The 20,629-nt window shown below is 40.8% G+C and overlaps 1 protein-coding gene across 12 annotated transcripts in view; it reads left to right on the forward strand.

The window, feature by feature from the left end:
- Positions 1 to 14,729: 14,729 nt before the first annotated feature.
- COMMD10 (COMM domain containing 10) overlaps positions 14,730 to 20,629 on the forward strand; it is a 267,062-nt gene continuing 261,162 nt past the window's right edge. For all 12 annotated transcript variants that reach the window (XM_082378465.1, XM_082378464.1, XM_082378459.1 and 9 more), the window contains exons 1-2: positions 14,730 to 14,953; positions 16,399 to 16,489. In XM_082378465.1, coding sequence (XP_082234591.1) covers positions 14,913 to 14,953; positions 16,399 to 16,489 — 132 coding nt within the window. In that variant the 5' untranslated portion in view covers positions 14,730 to 14,912. The remainder of the gene's footprint in view (positions 14,954 to 16,398; positions 16,490 to 20,629) is intronic.

A 20,629-nucleotide genomic window follows, 5' to 3' on the forward strand; every position in this document is an offset into this window, starting at 1 on the left:
AATGAGGAAACGGGGAGAAGAGTCAAACAAACCCTATGTTGTTACCTGTGGCTCTAATGAAGCAGACTGGGGCCTCTCTGGCTATTTGGCTTTGTCTTTACTGATGCTATGCTGACAGTTCCTGGGGGATAGTAACTATGTCGTCTCATCAATTTGCTAATCGAAGCAAACGATAAAGAAAAAACCTTTAAAAATCCTGTGTAAATAAAAGAGGGGCAGTTACACTGAAGAGATACATGATTGCATTCTTTTCAAATGCAGGGATATTAATAATTTATTTTGGGCTTTTCTTTCCTTGAACACACAAAAAACTTAAGTAAATTTTGATAATGATTAATAAATTAATATTATTTACAAATTACCTTGAGAATGATGTTAATATTTGGGTCACCCAAAGTATTTTTATTGATATGTAACCTCCTTTAGTACCTAATACATATAAAAAAACTAACTTGAACATGTAACTAATTCACTTTGTTTTCATTACATTTTGAATAATGATTTTATTGTTTTTATTAAAATAATACATTCTCATTATTGGAAATTCAAGTAGTACAGAGAAGTAAAAGTAGAAAGTAAAAAATTATAGAAAATCTTAGCAACCAGAGATAATACTGTAAACACTAGCCAAACCAAATTCCGGTAATCTCTATATGGATATTTTTCTAGATCTCAAACTGTATGCAGTCTATGACACCTATATATGGCTATATAGATATAGTTTTATCAAAGTGGATAAGAGAAAAGAAAGAAAGCGAAGAAACTGCTTTTTAAAAAAATAAGTTGTTTCTTTAACAAAGTTATATATGTTCCTAAAATATTCCTCTAGGGCAGGGGTCACAAACTCAAGTGCCTTTACGAGCAGTGACAATAAGATTCGTGAAGTATGCTATAGATTTCAAGTTGCTGCTATTGTTTTCAAAAGAAAAAATCTCTCTGATTACATTGCCTATGTCATCACTGAGTAGGTCAAAGAAAATGAGGAAGCAAAATATTTCCATAGTCCATTAGCCGTATTCAGACTACAGCTCTCTAGATTGTTACCCTTGGAAAGATCAAGAAAAGATTAAGAAGTTACAGTCAATTTATTTTTTAAGTGATGTATTTCATTTAAGATAGCATTTATTGATACTGTGCCATGAAAGTTTAAGAAATCAGTACTCCTAAAACTTTATTCCACTTATTTTGTACATTTTAAATTAGGTTTCTTAGCTATATATAAATTTTACATTTTCAAATATTAAAATATTTATATTTAATCTCATAAGCATAATTCCCATTTTTACTAAATCTTGGTTCTAAATGGATTTAGTTGTTCACTACATGCCATAGCACCTCCATTCCTGTGTTCTTTGTTCTTATTAATCTCTTGGTTGGCTTGTTTTTAACTATCAGTTTTCCCAAAAAGAACTCATGAAAACTATAACTACAATCATATTTGAGTATATCTGACTTTTGCTTTAATAACTGAATAGCATCATGGCAGGACAGAATGTACTTTTCTCAAAACTTTGTAGACATTGCTATGGAAGAGTCTGAGACTTGTTAATTTCTTTCCTCTTGTATGTGACTTACTTTTTTCACCTGGATGCTTGAAGAATTTATTCTTTATCCTAGGAGTTTGATAATTTTACAAAAATTTGTCCTAGCATCATCATTCTATATCAGGTTCTTCCAGAAAACAATTTACTCTTTCATCAAAGTACAGATTCAGTTTTTCCAACATTGTAGGCAACTTGTCTTCTAGTGTATATTTGTTGTGATCATCTCATAGAGGGGAGATGGACTCCCCACCCCAAATTTGGTTTGCTATTAAGACTGATGATCCAAAATCTTGGAAACAGAAGGGAGAAAATACAAGAAACATTTAACAAGGAACTAGAAGAACTAAAGAGCAAACAAACAATGATGAACAACAAAATAAATGAAAATAAAAATTCTCTAGAAGGAATCAGTAGCAGAATAACTGATGCAGAAGAACAGACAAGTGACCTGGAAGATAAAATAGTGGAAATAACTACCACAGAGCAGAATAAAGAAAAAAGCATGAAAAGAATTGAAGACAGTCTCAGAGACCTCTGGGACAACATTAAACACACCAACATTCAAATTATAGGGGTCCCAGAAGAAGAAGAGAAAAAAGAAAGGGTCTGAAAAAATATTAGAAGAGATTATAGTCAAAAACTTCCCTAACATGGGAAAGGAAATAGTCAATCAAGTCCAGGAAGTGCAGAGAGTCCCATACAGGATAAATCCAAGGAGAAACACACCAAGACACATATTAATAAAGCTATCAAAAATTAAATACAAAGAAAAAATATTAAAAGCAGCAAGGGAAAAGCAACAAACAACATACAAGGGAATCCCCATAAGGTAAACAGCTGATCTTTCAGCAGAAACTCTGCAAGCCAGAGGGAGTGGCAGGACATATTTAAAGTGATGAAAGGGAAGAACCTACAACCAAGATTACTCTACCCAGGAAGGATCTCATTCAGATTTGATGGAGAAATTAAAACCTTTACAGGGAAGCAAAAGCTAAGAGAATTCAGCACCCCAAAACCAGCTTTACAACAAGTGCTAAAGGAACTTCTCTAGGCAGGAAACGCAAGAGAAGGAAAATACCTAAAAAAACAAATGCAAAACAACTAAGAAAATGGTAATAAGATCATACATATTGATAATTACCTTAAATGTAAATGGATTAAATGCTCCAACCAAAAGACATAGACTGGCTGAATGGATACAAAATAAGACCTGTATATATGCTGTCTACAAGAGACCCACTTCAGACCTAGGGATACATGCAGACTGAAAATGAGGGGATGGAAAAAGATATTCCATGCAAATGGAAATCAAAAGAAAGCTGGAGTAGCAATACTCATATCAGACAAAATAGACTTTAAAATAAAGACTATTACAAGAGACAAAGAAGGACACCACGTAATGATCAAGGGATCAATCCAAGAAGAAGATATAACAGTTGTAAATATTTATGCACCCAACATAGGAGCACCTCAAAACATAAGGCAAATGCTAAGAGCCATAAAAGGGGAAATCGACAGTAACACAATCATAGTAGGGAACTTTAACACCCCACTTTCACCAAAGGACAGATCATCGAAAATGAAAATAAATAAGGAAACATAAGCTTTAAATGACACATTAAACAAGATGGACTTAATTGATATTTATAGGACATTCCATCCAAAAACAACAGAATATACTTTCTTCTCAAGTGCTCATGGAACATTCTCCAGGATAGATCATGTCTTGGATCACAAATCAAGCCTTGGTAAATTTAAGAAAATTGAAATCGTATCAAGTATCTTTTCTGACCACAACGCTATGAGACTAGATATCAGTTACAGGAAAAAAACTGTAAAAAATACAAACACATGGAGGCTAAACAATATGCTACTAAATAACCAAGAGGTCACTGAAGAAATCAAAGAGGAAATCAAAAAAATACCTAGAAACAAATGACAATGAAAACACGACAACCCAAAACCTATGGGATGTAGCAAAAGCAGTTCTAAGAGGGAAGTTTATAACAATACAATCCTACCTCAAGAAACAAGAAACATCTCAAATAAACAACCTAACCTTACACCTAAAGCAGTTAGAGAAATAAGAACAAGAAAACCCCAAAGTTAGTAGAAGGAAAGAAATCATAAAGATCAGAGCAGAAATAAATGAAAAAGAAATGAAGGAAACAATAGCAAATATCAATAAATCTAAAGGCTGGTTCTTTGAGAAGATAAACAAAATTGATAAACCACTAGCTAGACTCATCAAAAAAAGGAGAAGACTCAAATCAACAGAATTAGAAATGAAAAAGAAGTAACAACTGACAATGCAGAAATACAAAGGATCATGAAGGATTACTACTACAAGCAACTATACGCCAATAAAATGGACAACCTGGAAGAAATGGACAAATCCTTAGAAAAGCACAACCTTCCAAGACTGAACCAGGGAGAAATAGAAAATATAAACAGGGCTTCCCTGGTGGCACAGTGGTTGAGAATCTGCCTGCCAATGCAGGGGACACGGGTTCGAGCCCTGGTCTGGGACGATCCCACATGCCGCAGAGCGACTGGGCCCGTGAGCCACAACTACTGAGCCTGCGCGTCTGGAGCCTGTGCTCCGCAACAGGAGAGACCGCAATAGTGAGAGGCCCGCGCACCGCGATGAAGAGAGGCCCCCACTTGCCACAACTAGAGAAAGCCCTCGCACAGAAACGAAGACCCAACACAGCCATAAAATAAATAAATTAATTAATTTTTTAAAAAAAGAAAGGAAAATATAAACAACAATCACAAAAATTGAAACTGTGATTAAAAATCTTCCAACAAACAAAAGCCCAGGACAAGATGGATTCACAGGCAAATTCTCTCAAACATTTAGAGAAGAGCTGACACCTATCCTTCACAAACTCTTCCAAAGTATGGCAGAGGGAGGAATACTCCCAAACTCATTCTACAAGGCCACTATCACCCTGATACCAAAACCAAAGATGTCACAAAAAAAGAAAACTACAGGCCAATATCACTGATCAACATAGATGCAAAAATCCTCCACAGAATACTAGCAAGCAGAATCCAACAACACATTAAAAGGATCATACACCATGATCAAGAGGGATTTATCCCAGGGATGCAAGGATTCTTCAATATATGCAAATCAATCAATGTGATACACCATATTAACAAACTGAAGGATAAAAACCATATGATAATCTCAATAGATGCAGAAAAAGCTTTTGACAGAATTCAACACTCATTGATGATAAAAACTCTCCAGAAAGTAGGCATAGAGGGAACTTACCTCAACATAATAAAGGCCATATATGACAAACCCACAGCCAACATCGTTCTCAGTGGTGAAAAACTGAAACCATTTCCTCTAAGACCAGGAACAAGACAAGGTCGACCACTCTCATCACTGTTATTCAACATAGTTTTGGAAGTTTTAGCCACAGCAATCAGAGGTGAAAAAGAAATAAAAGGAATCCAAATCAGAAAAGAAGAAGTAAAGCTGTCACTGTTTGCAGATAACACGATACTATACATAGATAACCCTAGAGATGCTACCAGAAAACTACTAGAGCTAATCAATGAATTTGGTAAAGTAGCAGGATACAAAATTAATGCACAGAAATCTCTTGCATTCCTATGCACTAATGATGAAAAATCTGAAAGAGAAATTATGGAAACACTCCCATTTACCATTGCAACAAAAAGAATAAAATACCTTGGAATAAACCTACCTAAGGAGACAAAAGATCTGTATGCAGAACAGTATAAGACACTGATGAAAGAAATTAAAGATGATACAAACAGATGGAGAGATATACCATGTTCTTGGATTGGAAGTATCAACATTGTGAAAAGACTACACTACCCAAAGCAATCTACATATTCAATGCAGTCCCTATCAAACTACCAATGGCATTTTTCAAAGAACTAGAACAAAAAATGTCACAATTTGTATGCAAACACAAAAGACCGTGAATAGCCAAAGCAATCTTGAGAAAGAAAAACAGAGCTGGAGCAATCAGGCTCCCTGACTTCAGACAATACTACAAAGCTACAGTAATCAAGACAGTATGATACTGGCACAAAAACAGAAATATAGATCAATGGAACAGGATAGAAAGCCCAGAGATAAACCCACACACACATGGTCACCTTATCTTTGATAAAGGAGGCAAGAATATACAAAGGAGAAAAGACAGCCTCTTCAATAAGTGGTGCTGGGAAAACTGGACTGCTACATGTAAAAGAATGAAATTAGAACACTTCCTAACACCATACACAGAAATAAACTCAAAATGGATTAAAGACTTAAATGTAAGACCAGACACTATTAAACTCTCAGAGGAAAACATAGGAAGAATACTATTTGACATAAATCACAGCAAGATCCTTTGTGACCCACCTCCTAAAGAAATGGAAATAAAAACAAAAATAAAGGGACTTCCCTGGTGGCACAGTGGTTAAGAGTCCGCCTGCCAGTGCAGGGGACATGGGTTCGAGCCCTGGTCTGGGAAGATCCCACATGCCGCGGAGCAACCAAGCCCATGCACCACAACTACTGGGCCTGCGCTCTAGAGCCCGTGAGCCACAACTACTGAAGCTCATGTGCCTAGAGCCCGTGCTCCGCAAGAGAAGCCACCGCAATGAGAAGCCGGCGTACCCCAACGAAGAGTAGCCCCCACTCACCGCAACTAGAGAAAGCCTGTGCGCAGCAACGAAGACCCAACACAGCCAAAAATAAATAAATAAATAAATTTATAAAAAAAATAAACAAATGGGACCTAATGAAACTTAAAAGCTTTTGCACAGCAAAGGAAACCACAAACAAGACGAAAAGACAGCCCTCAGAATGGGAGAAAATATTTGTAAACGAAGCAACTGACAAAGGATTAATCTCCAAAATATACAACCAGCTCATGCAGCTCAAAATGAAAACAACAAACAACCCAATCCAAAAATGGGCAGAAGACCTAAATCGACATTTCTCCAAAGAAGATATATAGATTGCCAACAAACACATGAAAGGATGCTCAACATCACTAATGTTAGAGAAATGCAAATCAAAACTACAATGAGGTATCACCTCACACCAGTCAGAATGGCCATCATCAAAAAATCTACAAACAATGCTGGAGAGGGTGTGGAGAAAAGGGAACCCTCTTGCACTGTTGGTGGGAATGTAAACTGATACAGCCACTATGGAGAACAGTATGGAGGTTCCTTAAAAAACTAAAAATAGAACTACCATAGGACCCAGCAATCCCACTACTGGGCATGTACCCTGAGAAAACCGTAATTCAAAAAGAGTCATGTACCACAGTGTTCATTACAGCACTATTTACTATAGCCAGGACATGGAAGCAACCTAAGTGTCCATCGACAGATGAATGGATAAAGAAGATGTGGCACATATATACAATGGAATATTAGCCATAAAAAGAAACAAAATTGAGTTATTTGTAGTGAGGTGGATGGACCTAGAGTCTGTCATACAGAGTGAAGTAAGTCAGAAAGAGAAAAACAAATACCGTATGCTAACATGTATACACGGAATCTAAAAAAAAAAAAAAAGGTTCTGATGAACCTAGGGGCAGGACAGGAATAAAGACGCAGACATAGAGAATGGACTTGAGGACACAGGGAAGGGGAAGGGTAAGCTGTGACAAAGTGAGAGAGTGGCATGGACATATATACACTATTAAATGTAAAATAGCTAGTGGGAAGCAGCTGCATAGCACAGGGAGATCAGCTCGGTGCTTTGTGACCACCTAGAGGGGTGGGATAGGGAGGGTGGGAGGGAGACGCAAGAGGGAGGGGATATAGGGATATATGTATACATATTGCTGATTCACTTTGTTATACAGCAGAAACTATCACAACATTGTAAAGCAATTATACTCCAGTAAAGATGTTAAAAAAAAAAAAAAAGACTGGTGGCACCACACGCACACTCCAAGAAGCTATGAAAATGTTTATTGCTCATATCATGAGGCTTTCTGGGGTGAGCAGGACAGGCTCCCAGCAGGTCAGAAAACAGCTGGAGAGAGCAGGGAGTGTGACCTGCTTGGGGTCTTATGGTGCTCAGGGAGCGGGGCCGGGATGAGGGTTCCCCCACACAGGCAGGGGCTTGTGTGGTTTGAACATCCTGCCAGGGCCTAAGGAGGGAGCAACCGGGCTTCCTCATCAGTTTGCCCAGATGTGGGGCAGAAGGGAAGAGGGAGTGATGGGGGCTTGAAAGCTGTCAGCAGTCACATCGAAATGGAGTCAGACTCTTTATTACAGTAATTGAATGTCTTTTTGTGTCTTTTTGTTGTGTTCTTGTCTCGGGGACACAGTTGTCCTCAGGTTGGCTTTTCTTTGTTCTCAGTATCTACTTTGTGCTTGTCTCTCTCCTTTGCCTTTGCTATAAATAGCCCTTTCTTTCTATCAGTAATTCAATTTGCAATTGTATCTAGTCTGTTTCTTTCCATTTCTTATTTACCTATTAATTAGGAGATGGTGTGCTTTTAGTCCTCAATTTCTTTCTTTGGTTTTGCCATGCCTTTTACATCTAATTTTGTTGTTTCATCAAGTTGTCTTTTAGCTCTTGTTCCACTGAATTTATTTTCGTCTTAAATTTTTTTTAATTTTTTTATTTATAAATTTAGGTTTTTTTTTTTCTTTTCTTTTTTTAAACTTTGGATTTATTTATTTATTTATTTATTTATTTATTTATGGCTGTGTTGGGTCTTCGTTTCTGTGTGAGGGCTTTCTCTAGTTGTGGCAAGTGGGGGCCACTCTTCATCACGGTGCGCGGGCCTCTCATTATCGCGGCCTCTCTTGTTGTGGAGCACAGGCTCCAGACGCGCAGGCTCAGTAATTGTGGCTCATGGGCCTAGTTGCTCCACGGCATGTGGGATCTTCCCAGACTAGGGCTCGAACCCGTGTCCCCTGCATTGACAGGCAGATTCTCAACCACTGCGCCACCAGGGAAGCCCCTCGTCTTAAATTTTATCTTGAGCAATCACGTGGCATTTTCTTCTGTCTCTTAGGCTATGTTTTATTCCAGGTTGAACTTTTCATCTGTTTCTTGTATGCTGAATACCTCTCTTTTTCTGTAGGATGATTGCATAGTTGTTATGCCCTTTCTTCTCATCCTATTTATGTTTAGCGTGGACAGTTCTGGCCAGACCTCTGTTGTCTCTGATGTAGTGCCTAATCACCTTACTTCCTTTGCCTGTTGGCGTGAGATCTGTTTTTCCATCCCAGTGGCTCAGAGTTGTATTCTATCTACTTTTCTTCTCCTGCTCCTCCTCCCCCTCCTCCCCCTTCTCTCCTTCCTCCTCCTCCTCCCCCTCCCCCTCCTCCTTCTTCTTCTTCCTACAAAAGCTTAAGTGAGGGAAGCTGGGACTGAGCACTTGTTGGTGGATTTAATTTTCGCTGTCTCAACTCTGAGGTTCCCTTAACTGTTCTGTATCAGGATTCACTCCACTTGGTAGGGGCATGCCCAGTCCCTGAAGGGGGACAAACCTTCACTAACTGTGGCACCACAGAGCCTCTGATTCCTCCTGGGTCGGCCCTGGTTGTTCACACCCCTGTTTCAGTCTTTCATTTCCACATAGTATGGGGGGAAGGATTGGGGTGCCCGTGGGTTTCAGCCAGTGTTAACAATGAGGTGGGGAGCTCGGGGTGGAAGAAAGGCTATTTTCACTGCAGCTCTGATGTAACCTTTTCCACTGGCTTTTTTCCTCAGGATAGCTTTTCTTATTTTCTCTTCAGATTTCCAGCTCCACATTCATCATTTGGGATATTAGATATAGTTTTGTTTTTTTTCCGCCTGTTCTACTTTTCCCCTCCCCCAGGGGCACCAAAAGATTGACTCCTGGAGGTTCCTCCACCCTCTGTGGCATCCTGCACCTGCCTTCACAGACATACATTCTCCAAGGATGTCCCGTGACTCCCCTTGGGCTGACTATCTACCCCCCTCCACTTTTGCTCCTCTTTAAGGTGCGGGGTAGGAGAATTCTCCTGGCTTTGTGGATGCCTTCTTTTCCTAGTACTGTTTCAGCAGTGCGGGGCTCACCTTTAAGATACAGCTTAGCCAAAGCAGACATTCTTTTTTTTCTTGGCAGATGCTTTTTCAAGTGTGTTGTTAAGCTATGCTTCTTCCTTTGTTTGCTGTCAACAGGTAGTTTTCTTTTCTTCCAGTTGCCTATTTGTGGTGTTTACTGTTTTTATTTCCTTTCCTAGTCATTGGGTAAAGGGGAATCTGCAATTGTGCCTCCGTGGACATGTCTATAAGGGAAGCACCATTTAATTCTTTTCAAACTGTGCTCCCCGGTGAAAATTACTGAAGAAACCATTCAATGTTTCACACATCCTATGTGTAAATATCAGTCCTGTTAATGGCACAGGCCTCTGAGAGGTTGAGTGAAGGAAATTAGGTACAAATTAAAATGGAAGGGTGATAATTTGAGATGGTTTGCAACTTTAAGTTGGAGAATAGATTAGAACAGAGATCTGTTCATATATCACAAAGTATATTTTTGTTACATTTTAATAAAAGTTTCCCTCCCATTCCCTTCCCCACCCTCCATTCAGTTAAGGGTGGGTGAACATAAATACTGTTTGTATGGACAAATGTGGCCTGCACCCTTGATACCATTCCTTCTTTTCTTTTTTTCTAAGCTTCTTGCTTCCTTTCCACATCACAGCCTGGTATGCAAATACTCAGAGAAGACTTTATGTTTATGCTTTCTTGATTCCTAATGTATCTCACATTAAACAGGAACATTCACATAACCAACTCATAAATTAGAATATGTGATTTTAAAACTTCATTCCCCTGAGAATCTGGGGAGAAAATGTGGAACAATTACACGTTTACCACGTAGAAGGCTGTTCTTCAGTTACACCCCAGCTGATTCACTCACACTTACGAGGTAAGTGCTGACAACAGAGCTAAAAACAGGGCTGGAAAGTGTGACTGATGCTGGTGTGGAGACGGGGAGGTGGAGGGAAGGAGGAAAACTGGGCCAATGGCTTCTGCAAGCGAGCATGACAAAGCAGCTGAATGTGACTTTTGTATTTGCCAGTCGTCTGGGTATAGGCCATGAGTGGCAGGCAGCTCCAGTCCTCTGCCCTGATGTGACTCTCAACTACCTTTGATAGCTCACCTGAGAAACTCAGGGTGAGTTGTAGGACTGCAGACTTTCATAGCGTTAGGGTACTGAGCCAGATACTTAGCTAACCCATTGCCAGAATAATCTGGGTATGTAATAAAATCCTTTATACCTGGCACCCCCCCCCCCACCACCACAATTTGACAGTATATATCAAGAGCTTACTTAAAAGGTCATTTCAGCTGGACTAGATTCCTGGGGCTCAGATACCGTTCTGATGGCTGAGTAGGTGTTACCTTTCCTCCAAAGATAATCATTTACATTTGTGGCTGGAATGTTGAGGAATGGATTTGGGCTGGGTTCCTTGATGTACCCGGGGTTTTCTTAAGCGTTGGAGGAGACTTCCGGAAAAAGGAGGCCCAGACTTTGGCTCTACTTCATTGAGTGTTAAAGATATAAATCATGCCTAGTAGGGAGAAGGCGGGTGCAGACTGAGGCCACATTGCTGGATACTGCCATGGGGCCCTTGGGAAGGAACCCATCAAAAAGGAGGGGCTCCAGGGACTTCCCTGGCGGTCCAGTGGATAAGACTTTGCCTTCCAATGCAGGGGGTGTGGGTTCGATCCCTGGTTGGGGAGGTAAGATCCCACATACCTCGCGGCCAAAAAACCAAAACATAAAACAGAAACAATATTGTAACGAATTCAATAAAGACTTTAAAAGTGGTCCATATCAAAAAAAAAAAACAAAAACAAACAAACTTGAAAAAAAAAACACAAAAAGGAGGTGCTCCAAATGGGACAAACAAAGTTCACACCTAGTTCTAAAGACAGAGGGGAGGGTGGTCACCAACTTCACTCCAACCTGTGTTCTGACAGACTTTGGTAAAACAACTAGGCACACGTGAATTGAAAAAGCTGCATCGATTAAGAGCTGAAGCACTCAGGGCACAAGCAATTCTTGTGCTGAGATTCCACTTGAGGAGTAAAACTGTCTTCAGGCTATGTACCTCCCCAGATATGCTCACCCCACCGCATCCCAGGCTTCAGCCTGTTGCTTGACTTTCCCAGTAAAGTGACCCCTGGGAATGCTGAATTATTCCCGTGGTCTTAGATCTCCTGTCACTTGCTGCCAGCCTTGGTGGGGCAGGGATTGGGGAGGAGACATCTGAGATGGGTGTTGGCAGGGATTGAGCCGAGGGCTCTTTTCTACAGCTCCAGACTCAGTTGCTACTCTACCCGACTCATGGAAGCTCTGGATTTTCCAGTGGCCGCCTAGAGGTGCCAGGTGACATACCCCAGGAGTTCAGGGGAGGTGTGAACCATAGGACAAATTTGGACCAAAAAAAGACAGCAGGTTGGAAAGAGTTTGCAGACAAAATTTTTCCCCCTCCTGCTATCTCTTTGCTGTTGCAAGATACAGCAACTTGAAATAGTCTCTCTGAGAAATAAGCTGGGTTTTGAAGCTGTAACAATTTGGATAACATGCCACCTTTTATTTGCTTTCCTCCTCCCTTCATTCCTCCTTTCCTTCCCTTTGCCCTCACTCCTACTTCCCTACAATTACAGGCCCCAATGAAACACCAGCATGTAACTCAGGTTGTTTTCTAGAGAACCCAGACTAACACAGAAAATAAAAAAGGTGAATTTGGCAGAAGTTTGCAATAAAGGCAAGGGTATGGAAGAAACTTCAGGGCACTGAGCATGTTTAGGAGCCCTGATAGATCAGGGGCAACAGATCTGGGCTCTGGATCTATCATAAAGATGGGTTGACAAGTTGGGGGTTAGGAGTAAAGTGTGGTTATGGAATTATGCCTCCGGGAGGTACATTTCCTGCTCTCCAGCAGGTGGCAACAGGAAGACAACTACAAGGACTTGTAGCTTTGGATAGGTATGCCTATACTCCAGAGACTACAGAAATATTTGGGGTAATAGTCTCATTTAGGGGTTGAAATTATTCACTGCATCAAGCCTTTATAGGAAAAAGTAGTAATAAGAAGTGATCACCCCAGGGCTTCCCTGGTGGCACAGTGGTTGAGAATCCGCCTGCCAATGCAGGGGACATGGGTTCGAGCCCTGGTCTGGGAAGATCCCACATGCTGTGGAGCAACGAAGCCTGTGTGCCACAACTACTGAACCTGCACTCTAGAGCCCGTGCTCCACAACAAAAGAAGCCACTGCAATGAGAAGCCCGTGTACCACAAAGAAGAGTAGCCCCTGCTCGCCGCAACTAGAGAAAGCCCGTGCGCAGCAACGAAGACCGCAACACAGCCAAAAATAAATAAATAAATAAATAAATTTATATTAAAAAAAAAAAAGAAGTGATCATCCCATCAGTGAAAATGAAGAGAAATATAGTGAGAGGCCCTCTGTGTCCACTGGACACCGTTTTGCTAAAATCTTGGAAGTCTGTGCTTTGCTTTATAAGGGAAGATAGAGAGATTCTTGCACATACACATCAGGCCGTTTAATTCTCACCACAGCCCAGGGGAGCAGACATTATTCTCACCTCCATTTTGCAGATCAGGAAGAGGAAACTTGGTGAGGTAGAGTGCTTTGTTCCAGGTTACACAGATTCAGGGCTCAAACCACCCTGAGGTTCTTTGGCTCAAAATCCTAGCTATAGTTTTGAAGGGAACTGAAGAGGAGGTAAACTTCACCTCCTCCTCCTAGAGATTCAAAATAGTTTTACCTGGTTTGTGGCTCTACTTCAGGCAATGAATCAAGACAAAAGGGAAATGATTCAAAAGTTGAGTGAACTGGGACTCTATTAATGTGCCAGGTAAGGTAATCTGTGTTTGTATCAGACACCTATAATTTATGTAGATCCACGTACATTTTTTTCAGATGCTGCACAAATTGGGAAATGTGTGGAGTGTTGTGGAACCATATGTATTTGTATGTGTTCAATACACTGTATAATTGACTCAATTATCCATGTGGGGATTATTCACTTTTAATTTGCAATCTGGCTTCTCCTTTCAGTTAGGATGTTTCAGGGCTGCTCTAGGAATGCCAACTAATGTAAATAATAATTTAAGTAAAACATAATTGGGTACGAAAATTAAATCCAATCTTTTCTCAGCTCCTGAAGATTCTACAGCTGAAATGTAACTCTAATTCATCCACTATCTTTTCATTCTCCAATGCCATTTTAGTACCAAGGATTTTATTGCTTTCCATAGATGATTGCAGTAGTTCCCTATCTGGCTTTCCTGCTTACCTCTTTCCCATCCAATAATCATTCTGCTTATGGTAATCTTCAACAAACAAACAAACAGAGTTCTCACAAACATTTCTTTGCTTGAAAACATTTAATGGCTCCCCATTTCTCACCAGACTAAATGTACATGCCACAACCTATCATTCAAGGCTTCTTCATGCCACCTGTCCCAGGAAGTTTTCCTGATCCAACCTTGGATGCCTTATCACTGTTCCCAGCTCTGAATCCCCTTAATGCACTACATGTTTTTCTCTAAGTGAGACAAAGGTATTCCTGAACCCGCGTTGTCTCTCTATTCTCCTGAGACGTCCTTAATCGCATTCTCTGCGGCGATTCATCTCCGCTACTCTGCAGTACCTAGCTCAGTGCCCGACCACAAAGAAAGGCGCAACGAACACTTGCCCATTTACCTGCTGGCAAACCTCAAGGGCAGGAATTTTGGTCTTTTTGTATCCCGAGTGTCTAGCACAGTGCCTGGCACACAGTAGGTGCTCAGAGAACACTACTGAACGAATAAAAGTACAAAGAGCCCAGGCTCCGCGTGGGGCACTGCAGAGCTCCAGGGATGTAGATACTGGAAGGGCTGGTGGCGCAGGGTACAGGGTGGAGCTGGCCCTGGGCTCCTTCGGGGAGCGCGTTCCACCGCCTGCCCATCTGCAGCGCAGGCCAGACACCGCGGGCAGTGCTTAAACTTTTTCTTCCAAAAAAAAAGTATGTGTATATGCACGCAAGCGTAAAAGTATATGTTTATACACACACACTACCTACATAATACATAAAAATAGCCACACCATATCCAGGTATGCGTATATATATAAAATAGGCAAATATGTACATATAAATAAATCAATATATGTACAGCCTTAACTCGGAACGGCGGGAGCGGCGGGGAGGACGACGGCGACGCCCCTTCGCCCCTCCAGGACCGCAGGACCGGAGCGGCGCGGCCCCTGCGCGGCTTGAGCCTTCCGGCTTGCCGTCCGCCGCTGCCGCGGCCATTGGTTGAACTCCAGGCAGCTGATCCTGGCGGCGGGGCCAGGGAGCTTCGACGATGGCGGCGTCCGCGGCGCTGATTCTGCGGGAGAGCCCCAGGTAACCCCGGCTGGGCACGGGAGCAGCGCGGGCAGGGCAGGCGTAAGGGTGCTGCTGCTGTCTGTCACCGAGGCGCGGGTGGGGGGCCGGGGCGGAGGGGCAGGTGCGGGGCCGCGGGTGTCCGGAGGGGCGGGCGCGGGGCTGGCAGAGTCGCGGTGCGGGCCCCGCGGGAGCGCGCGAGACTGCGGGTGCCTCCACCTGCACGGTAGTTCACCTGCGTGGGCTTACAGTGGGCCTGGGCAGCTGAGGTCAGTACGACAGTGTGTGGTCAGTGTCACCGTTCCCCGAGGCTGTATCGCAGGTACCCAGGCCATCCTGGAGTAAAACTGAAATCACGTGGAAAAGTATTCCGTTTCCGTTTTCAGTTCTCTTTCAGACCTCCTGATTATGAGAAAGTCTCCCATTGGTCCCGGATGGTCTTGAATACCTAACACGCGTTAATATACCTTTTCAATCAAGATAGACTAGGCCTCAGGCCAGGAGTTTTTGGCTTGTAACAGTATCTAGACAGAATTTAGTAACATTGCTTTTGTTTTCATTTGATTTCTTTTGAATTCATTTGTTTATTTAGTTCATTTCTGTTTATGGTAGGTAAGTAAGGTCGGCTGTCTATAGTGGTGATGTAAACTTATGCTTTAAAATAAAATTATTTAAGTAAAAATGACTCCATTTAATGAAAAATAAATAATAGTGCAGGTGGTGTGTGGATGCAGAAAAGTGCGGAAGTATACAGGCAAATAATTGAGGCTGGAGAATAACTTTGTGTCTAGATTGGACAGGAGTCTTTTTGAAGAAGAGAGTTGTCATTTTGAAGTTTTAACTTTTTTGATTACTTGAGTTCTGACAGCCAGTTCCTTTTCTCACACCAGTGTCCTGGGTAACACATCACATCAGTAAACCATATTCAACGTGGTGCAGTAGAATTGTTCTTATCACATAATTTAAGTTGATTATTACAATTGAAACAGGGATTTAAAACAGCTGTGTACTTAGTGACCCCAAATGATATTGTATGTAGTTTTGTTTTGTTTTTTTTTCCATTACCTGCCATGCAGCAGTCTTTTCTTTCTATTTTTGGTGTAATTGCCAATTCCCTCCTCCCACTCTTCTCAAAGTTCTGTTTTGAGTTAAGTGGATACATAAACTTTCACTCCTAAATTAATACCATTCCCCACAGAGTGCAGGCTTCTCCTAGGAGTTTGCCTTGCCCAGAAGAAAGAGAAAATTTGCCAAATAGACCTTTTCAACAGAAGTACTTTTGGGGGTATCTTTTGGAAACGTCCTGCCTTTGCTGGCCATCACCTGTTTTTCTTTATTTTACTCAGACTTACCTTGTAGCAAGCAGAGTTGTCGAAATGAAAACTTACAGACAGCTGTACTTACGGTAACTACAGTACCACGTGGGGAAAACTCATTTTAAAACTTTGTTTTATGAATTTATTTAGCATGAAAAAAGCAGTGTCGCTGATAAATGAAATAGATACAGGAAGATTTCCACGATTGCTCACCCGAATTCTTCAAAAACTTCACCTGAAGGTTTGTATGTTTGCACTTCTATAGATTATAATATATTCTCGTGATTCCACTGCAACTCTAGGTTTCTACTTGAAGTACTTTTTTGCGAGGTATTGTTCTCCAGCATGTCCTCAGGAACACCGGGTCTCTAGAAAATATAATATCCCACGGTCAGAAGTTTGGGAACTTCTGTCTTCATTCAAATTAATTTTTTTAAATCATGGGACTTTTCAGAGTATATTTTATGGTAGTGTTAATGGTAAATTTTTAAGCGTGACTGTTGTGTGCAAAATTTTCCAAATGTGTTTGACCAGGGAACTGTTTTATCATGGTATTTATTTTGGGACCAAGGCTCTGTGGAACACGCTTTGGGAAAATTCTGATATCATGATTTCATTCTTTGTCTTAAAAATAACTCTGTAGTTTTGCTATCAACCAGTATGTAATTTTTCATTTAATCTTTCTCTTCCACTTTTATTTCAAGGATGTGGTTATCTTGGATATATTGATGCTTAGTAATTCATTACTTGGTTAACTTGCTAACATAACTTAGTTAACTTCTTTATCAGGTTAATAAAATTTAATTCCATTCAACATGTGTTTAAGGAGTGCCCACTAACTGCTCTGCCTGGTGCAAAGTATCACCATTAAATGAGAACCCAGACTCTTACCTCTTCTTTTTCCTGGCCAGAGGCCAGTCCCAAAGCCCTGCCCTTTCTCCCTCTGAAGTATCTCTCAAATCCAAGTTCTCTTCGTAATCCTAGTTCAGACCCTTATTATTTCTCCCTTGGACTACAACAGTTACCTTCAAACTGGTAGTGCTGTCTGTAGTCTTCTACCTTCTTATCACTTCTTCATGGTGCTGTTCCATTTATCTTTCCAAATATTTTTTTCCTAAAAAAAAAAAAAAAAGTTGATCATATCTTTACAGTGTTCAAAGCCATCAGTGACTTTCCATTGCTCATGGGAAAAAGTTCATATTCCTTAACATTGTATCATAATAACGTTACAATATAGGTGCAGTCTGTGTTTTCCCCACTTTGCAAGTGTTTCAGTTACCCTGGACTATGCTCTTTTACTGGAACGTACTGTGAACTTTTTCCACTTGGTGTCTGTGTAATATACTCTTTCCCTTACCTGAAATATCTTCCCTTCTTTAGTGAATAAACTATTCATCTTCCAAGGATTTGACAGTCCTGCTCTCAGCAGCTCGTCCTCTCTTTTTTGCTTCTAACACGGTTCATCCTCACCTCACTTTAGTACTACATCATTAAGTATTTGTTTCATGATTACAGGGTCTTTCTCTGACCTTGAATACTTTAAGTATCATGTCTTACTCATCTTTATATTTCCCGCACTTGGTACATTGATACTTATGCAGTTGGCACTCAATAGCTATTCTTGGAGTTCATTCTTTTCCTTGCCATGGGAAACACAAAATGAATATAGGTTCTCTGAATTCCTGCCCGTAAGGAATTTGTGATGTAGAAGGAGAAACAGGAGGAACAACCACAGTAACAATGGCAGCTACATTCTGTGGTGTTTGCTATGCACAGTTCCATTGCTCCCTCTGTGACCGGTGCTGTTCTGATGGCTTTGTGGTGTTAACTCATCTGATCCTCCCAGCACCCTTAGGAAGTAAGTTCTATTGTCATCCTTATTTTATCCATGAAGAAACTGAGATAGAGACCAGTTAAGTAATTTGCCCAAGGTCACACAGCTAGCTAGTAAGGCGGTCTGGCTCCAGAATCCATCCCTCTGACCCATTACAGTAAGCCTCAGGAAAGAGTGTGAAACGGTATATAAATCAGTCCAAAAGTGAATGATGCAGGCAGTTGATACAGAGTTTCTTTGATTGTCTGAGTTGGTGGCTGCCTTCTTTTTTATTTTTATTTTATTTATTTTATTGTATTTTTCAATTGAAGTATAGTTGATTTACAGTGTTGTGGGTGGCTGCCTTCTTAAACACATACAAAGTGATACGGGACACAAAACACTTACATACATCTTTTGTTCTTCGTACTGAGGGAGGATGGAACATCTGCAGGAAACTCGTGACCTTCTGGAGTTTGTCTTTGACCCTCTGGAGTTGAGAAAACATTAATATCTATCTTAGAGTAACTGAATGGCCAAAGCATTCCACAGAGGTGTTTGAATGCTGTCCCTTCAGAGGTGGGGAGTGGAGGTGAGAAGGTGTGGTTGTTGAGAGCTGAAGCAGCTGAGGACAGAAACATCTGTATTTGATTACTTGCCTGCAGAAAGTCAGGAGAGAAAGTCAGGAAAGGGGCAACCCATCCCCACTCCCCCAACCCGCCTGGACAGTTTTAAGGAATGTTCTTCCAGAGGGACTCCAGTTGTGATAAGGGCTCTTATCAAAGAGTTTGCAGTGACATCTCAGATCTGCCAGCTTTCTTTTATGTACTCTTGGTCTGTCAAGTTGGCCTTTGCCTTGGGACAAGCAGAGTCCTGAGAGTGGTGAAACCGCATGCAGGTAAGTTGGTGAAGAGGTTTAGGGATTTGGTTGCTATTCTTAATGTTATCAGCTTGACACTTTGATTTTACCAAGTTTGATCTTGGTAAAATGGGATTGTGGGCAGAGGATATCTGTTTTTGTCCAGACTGGTTCCTTGGAATCTCTAGTAGAAATAAACATGGGGAAAGTAAGCTTAGGTATAGAATATGGGCACGCCTAAGTATGGGTCTGGGAGTCTTCTTTGAACTGGCCCTACTCCTGAGCAATCGTAGCATATAGGAATACTTGGGAATTTTGGGTGGTTTGTTACTAATGTTTGTAGGGTGCTGGTGGCATTTAATGCCCAGGAACTTTATTTATTTTTTTAACTTTTTATATTATATTGGAGTATAGTTGATTAACAATGTTGTGTTAGTTTCAGGTGTACAGCAGAGTGATTCAGTTATACACATACATGGATCTATTCTTTTTCAAATTCTTTTCCCATTTAGGTTGTTACATAATATTGAGCAGAGTTCCCTGTGCTATACAGTAGGTCCTTGTTGGTTATCCATTTTAAATATAGGAGTGTGTACGTGTCTATCCCAAACTCCCTAACTATCCCTTCCCCCCTGGTAACCATAAGTTCGTTTTCTAAGTCTGTGAGTCTGTTTCTGTTTTGTAAATAAGTTCATTTATATCTTTTTTTTTTAGATTCCGCATATAAGCGATATCATTTGATACTTGTCTTTCTCTGTCTGACTTACTTCACTCAGTTTGACAATCTCTAGGTCCATCCACGTTGCTGCAAATGGCATTATTTCATTCTTTTTAATGGCTGAGTAATATTCCATTGTATATGTGTACCTTTAAATGTCTTGCAGTGAGTAGGACAGGCCTGTACAAAGAATTGTCTCATCCTGCATGCTAATAGAGTCTGCATTGGGAAACACTGAAGGAAATCAGAGTAACTTCCTTATCTGTGAACTTAAAAACAAACATTTGTGGCCTCTAAGTTTTTTAAAATAGCTGTCAGAACTCATGCAATTAAAAAAAACCCTTCATATACCTTGCTCCAGAGACTCTTAGGCCCTCCCACAAAGCCTATTGATGTTACTATGTTATATGTCTAGTTCTGCAAGATGAGGTGTCTGGATTTCTGGCCATGCCTACTAGTAACAACAAACTGGGGGTTGAAGGCGCTCCTGTAATGGGGCATGTGGGCAGTTTCAAGAATCGACTGCTGGGTATAGATTGAAATGGAAGAATTATGAAAATCAGACACAAAGAAGTACAAAAGCAAAGAAATCTGAGGGTTTTTTCTGAAGTGAAAAATCATCAGTGTATCTTAGCAGTTCTTTAGGAAACCAACTGCAGCATGGAACTTGGATGCTCGTAATTATGATCTGACTTATTGCAAGAATCTAGTGTAATCCAATATACTTTGTTTACAGAAGTCTAGAATGGGTGCCATACATTTCAGAAAGATTGCTTTTAAAAGTTTAAAATAAAAGTTCTTTTATTTGATAGATTGACTTGTGGGTACCACCCTATTTCCTCATTATGACCGCTAGAGAAGTCTCATTATATTAATATAAAGGACAGTCACAGTTGTAAACCCCAGCCTACAGAAATGCCTGAGGATTTTGTTGTTGTTGTTGTCACAATGTATGGAGGGTGCTGCCGGCATTTCATGCCCCGGGACTTTA

This window comes from Balaenoptera borealis (assembly GCF_965194805.1).
Source record: "Balaenoptera borealis genome assembly, chromosome: 2".
Taxonomy (NCBI): Eukaryota; Metazoa; Chordata; class Mammalia; order Artiodactyla; family Balaenopteridae; genus Balaenoptera; species Balaenoptera borealis.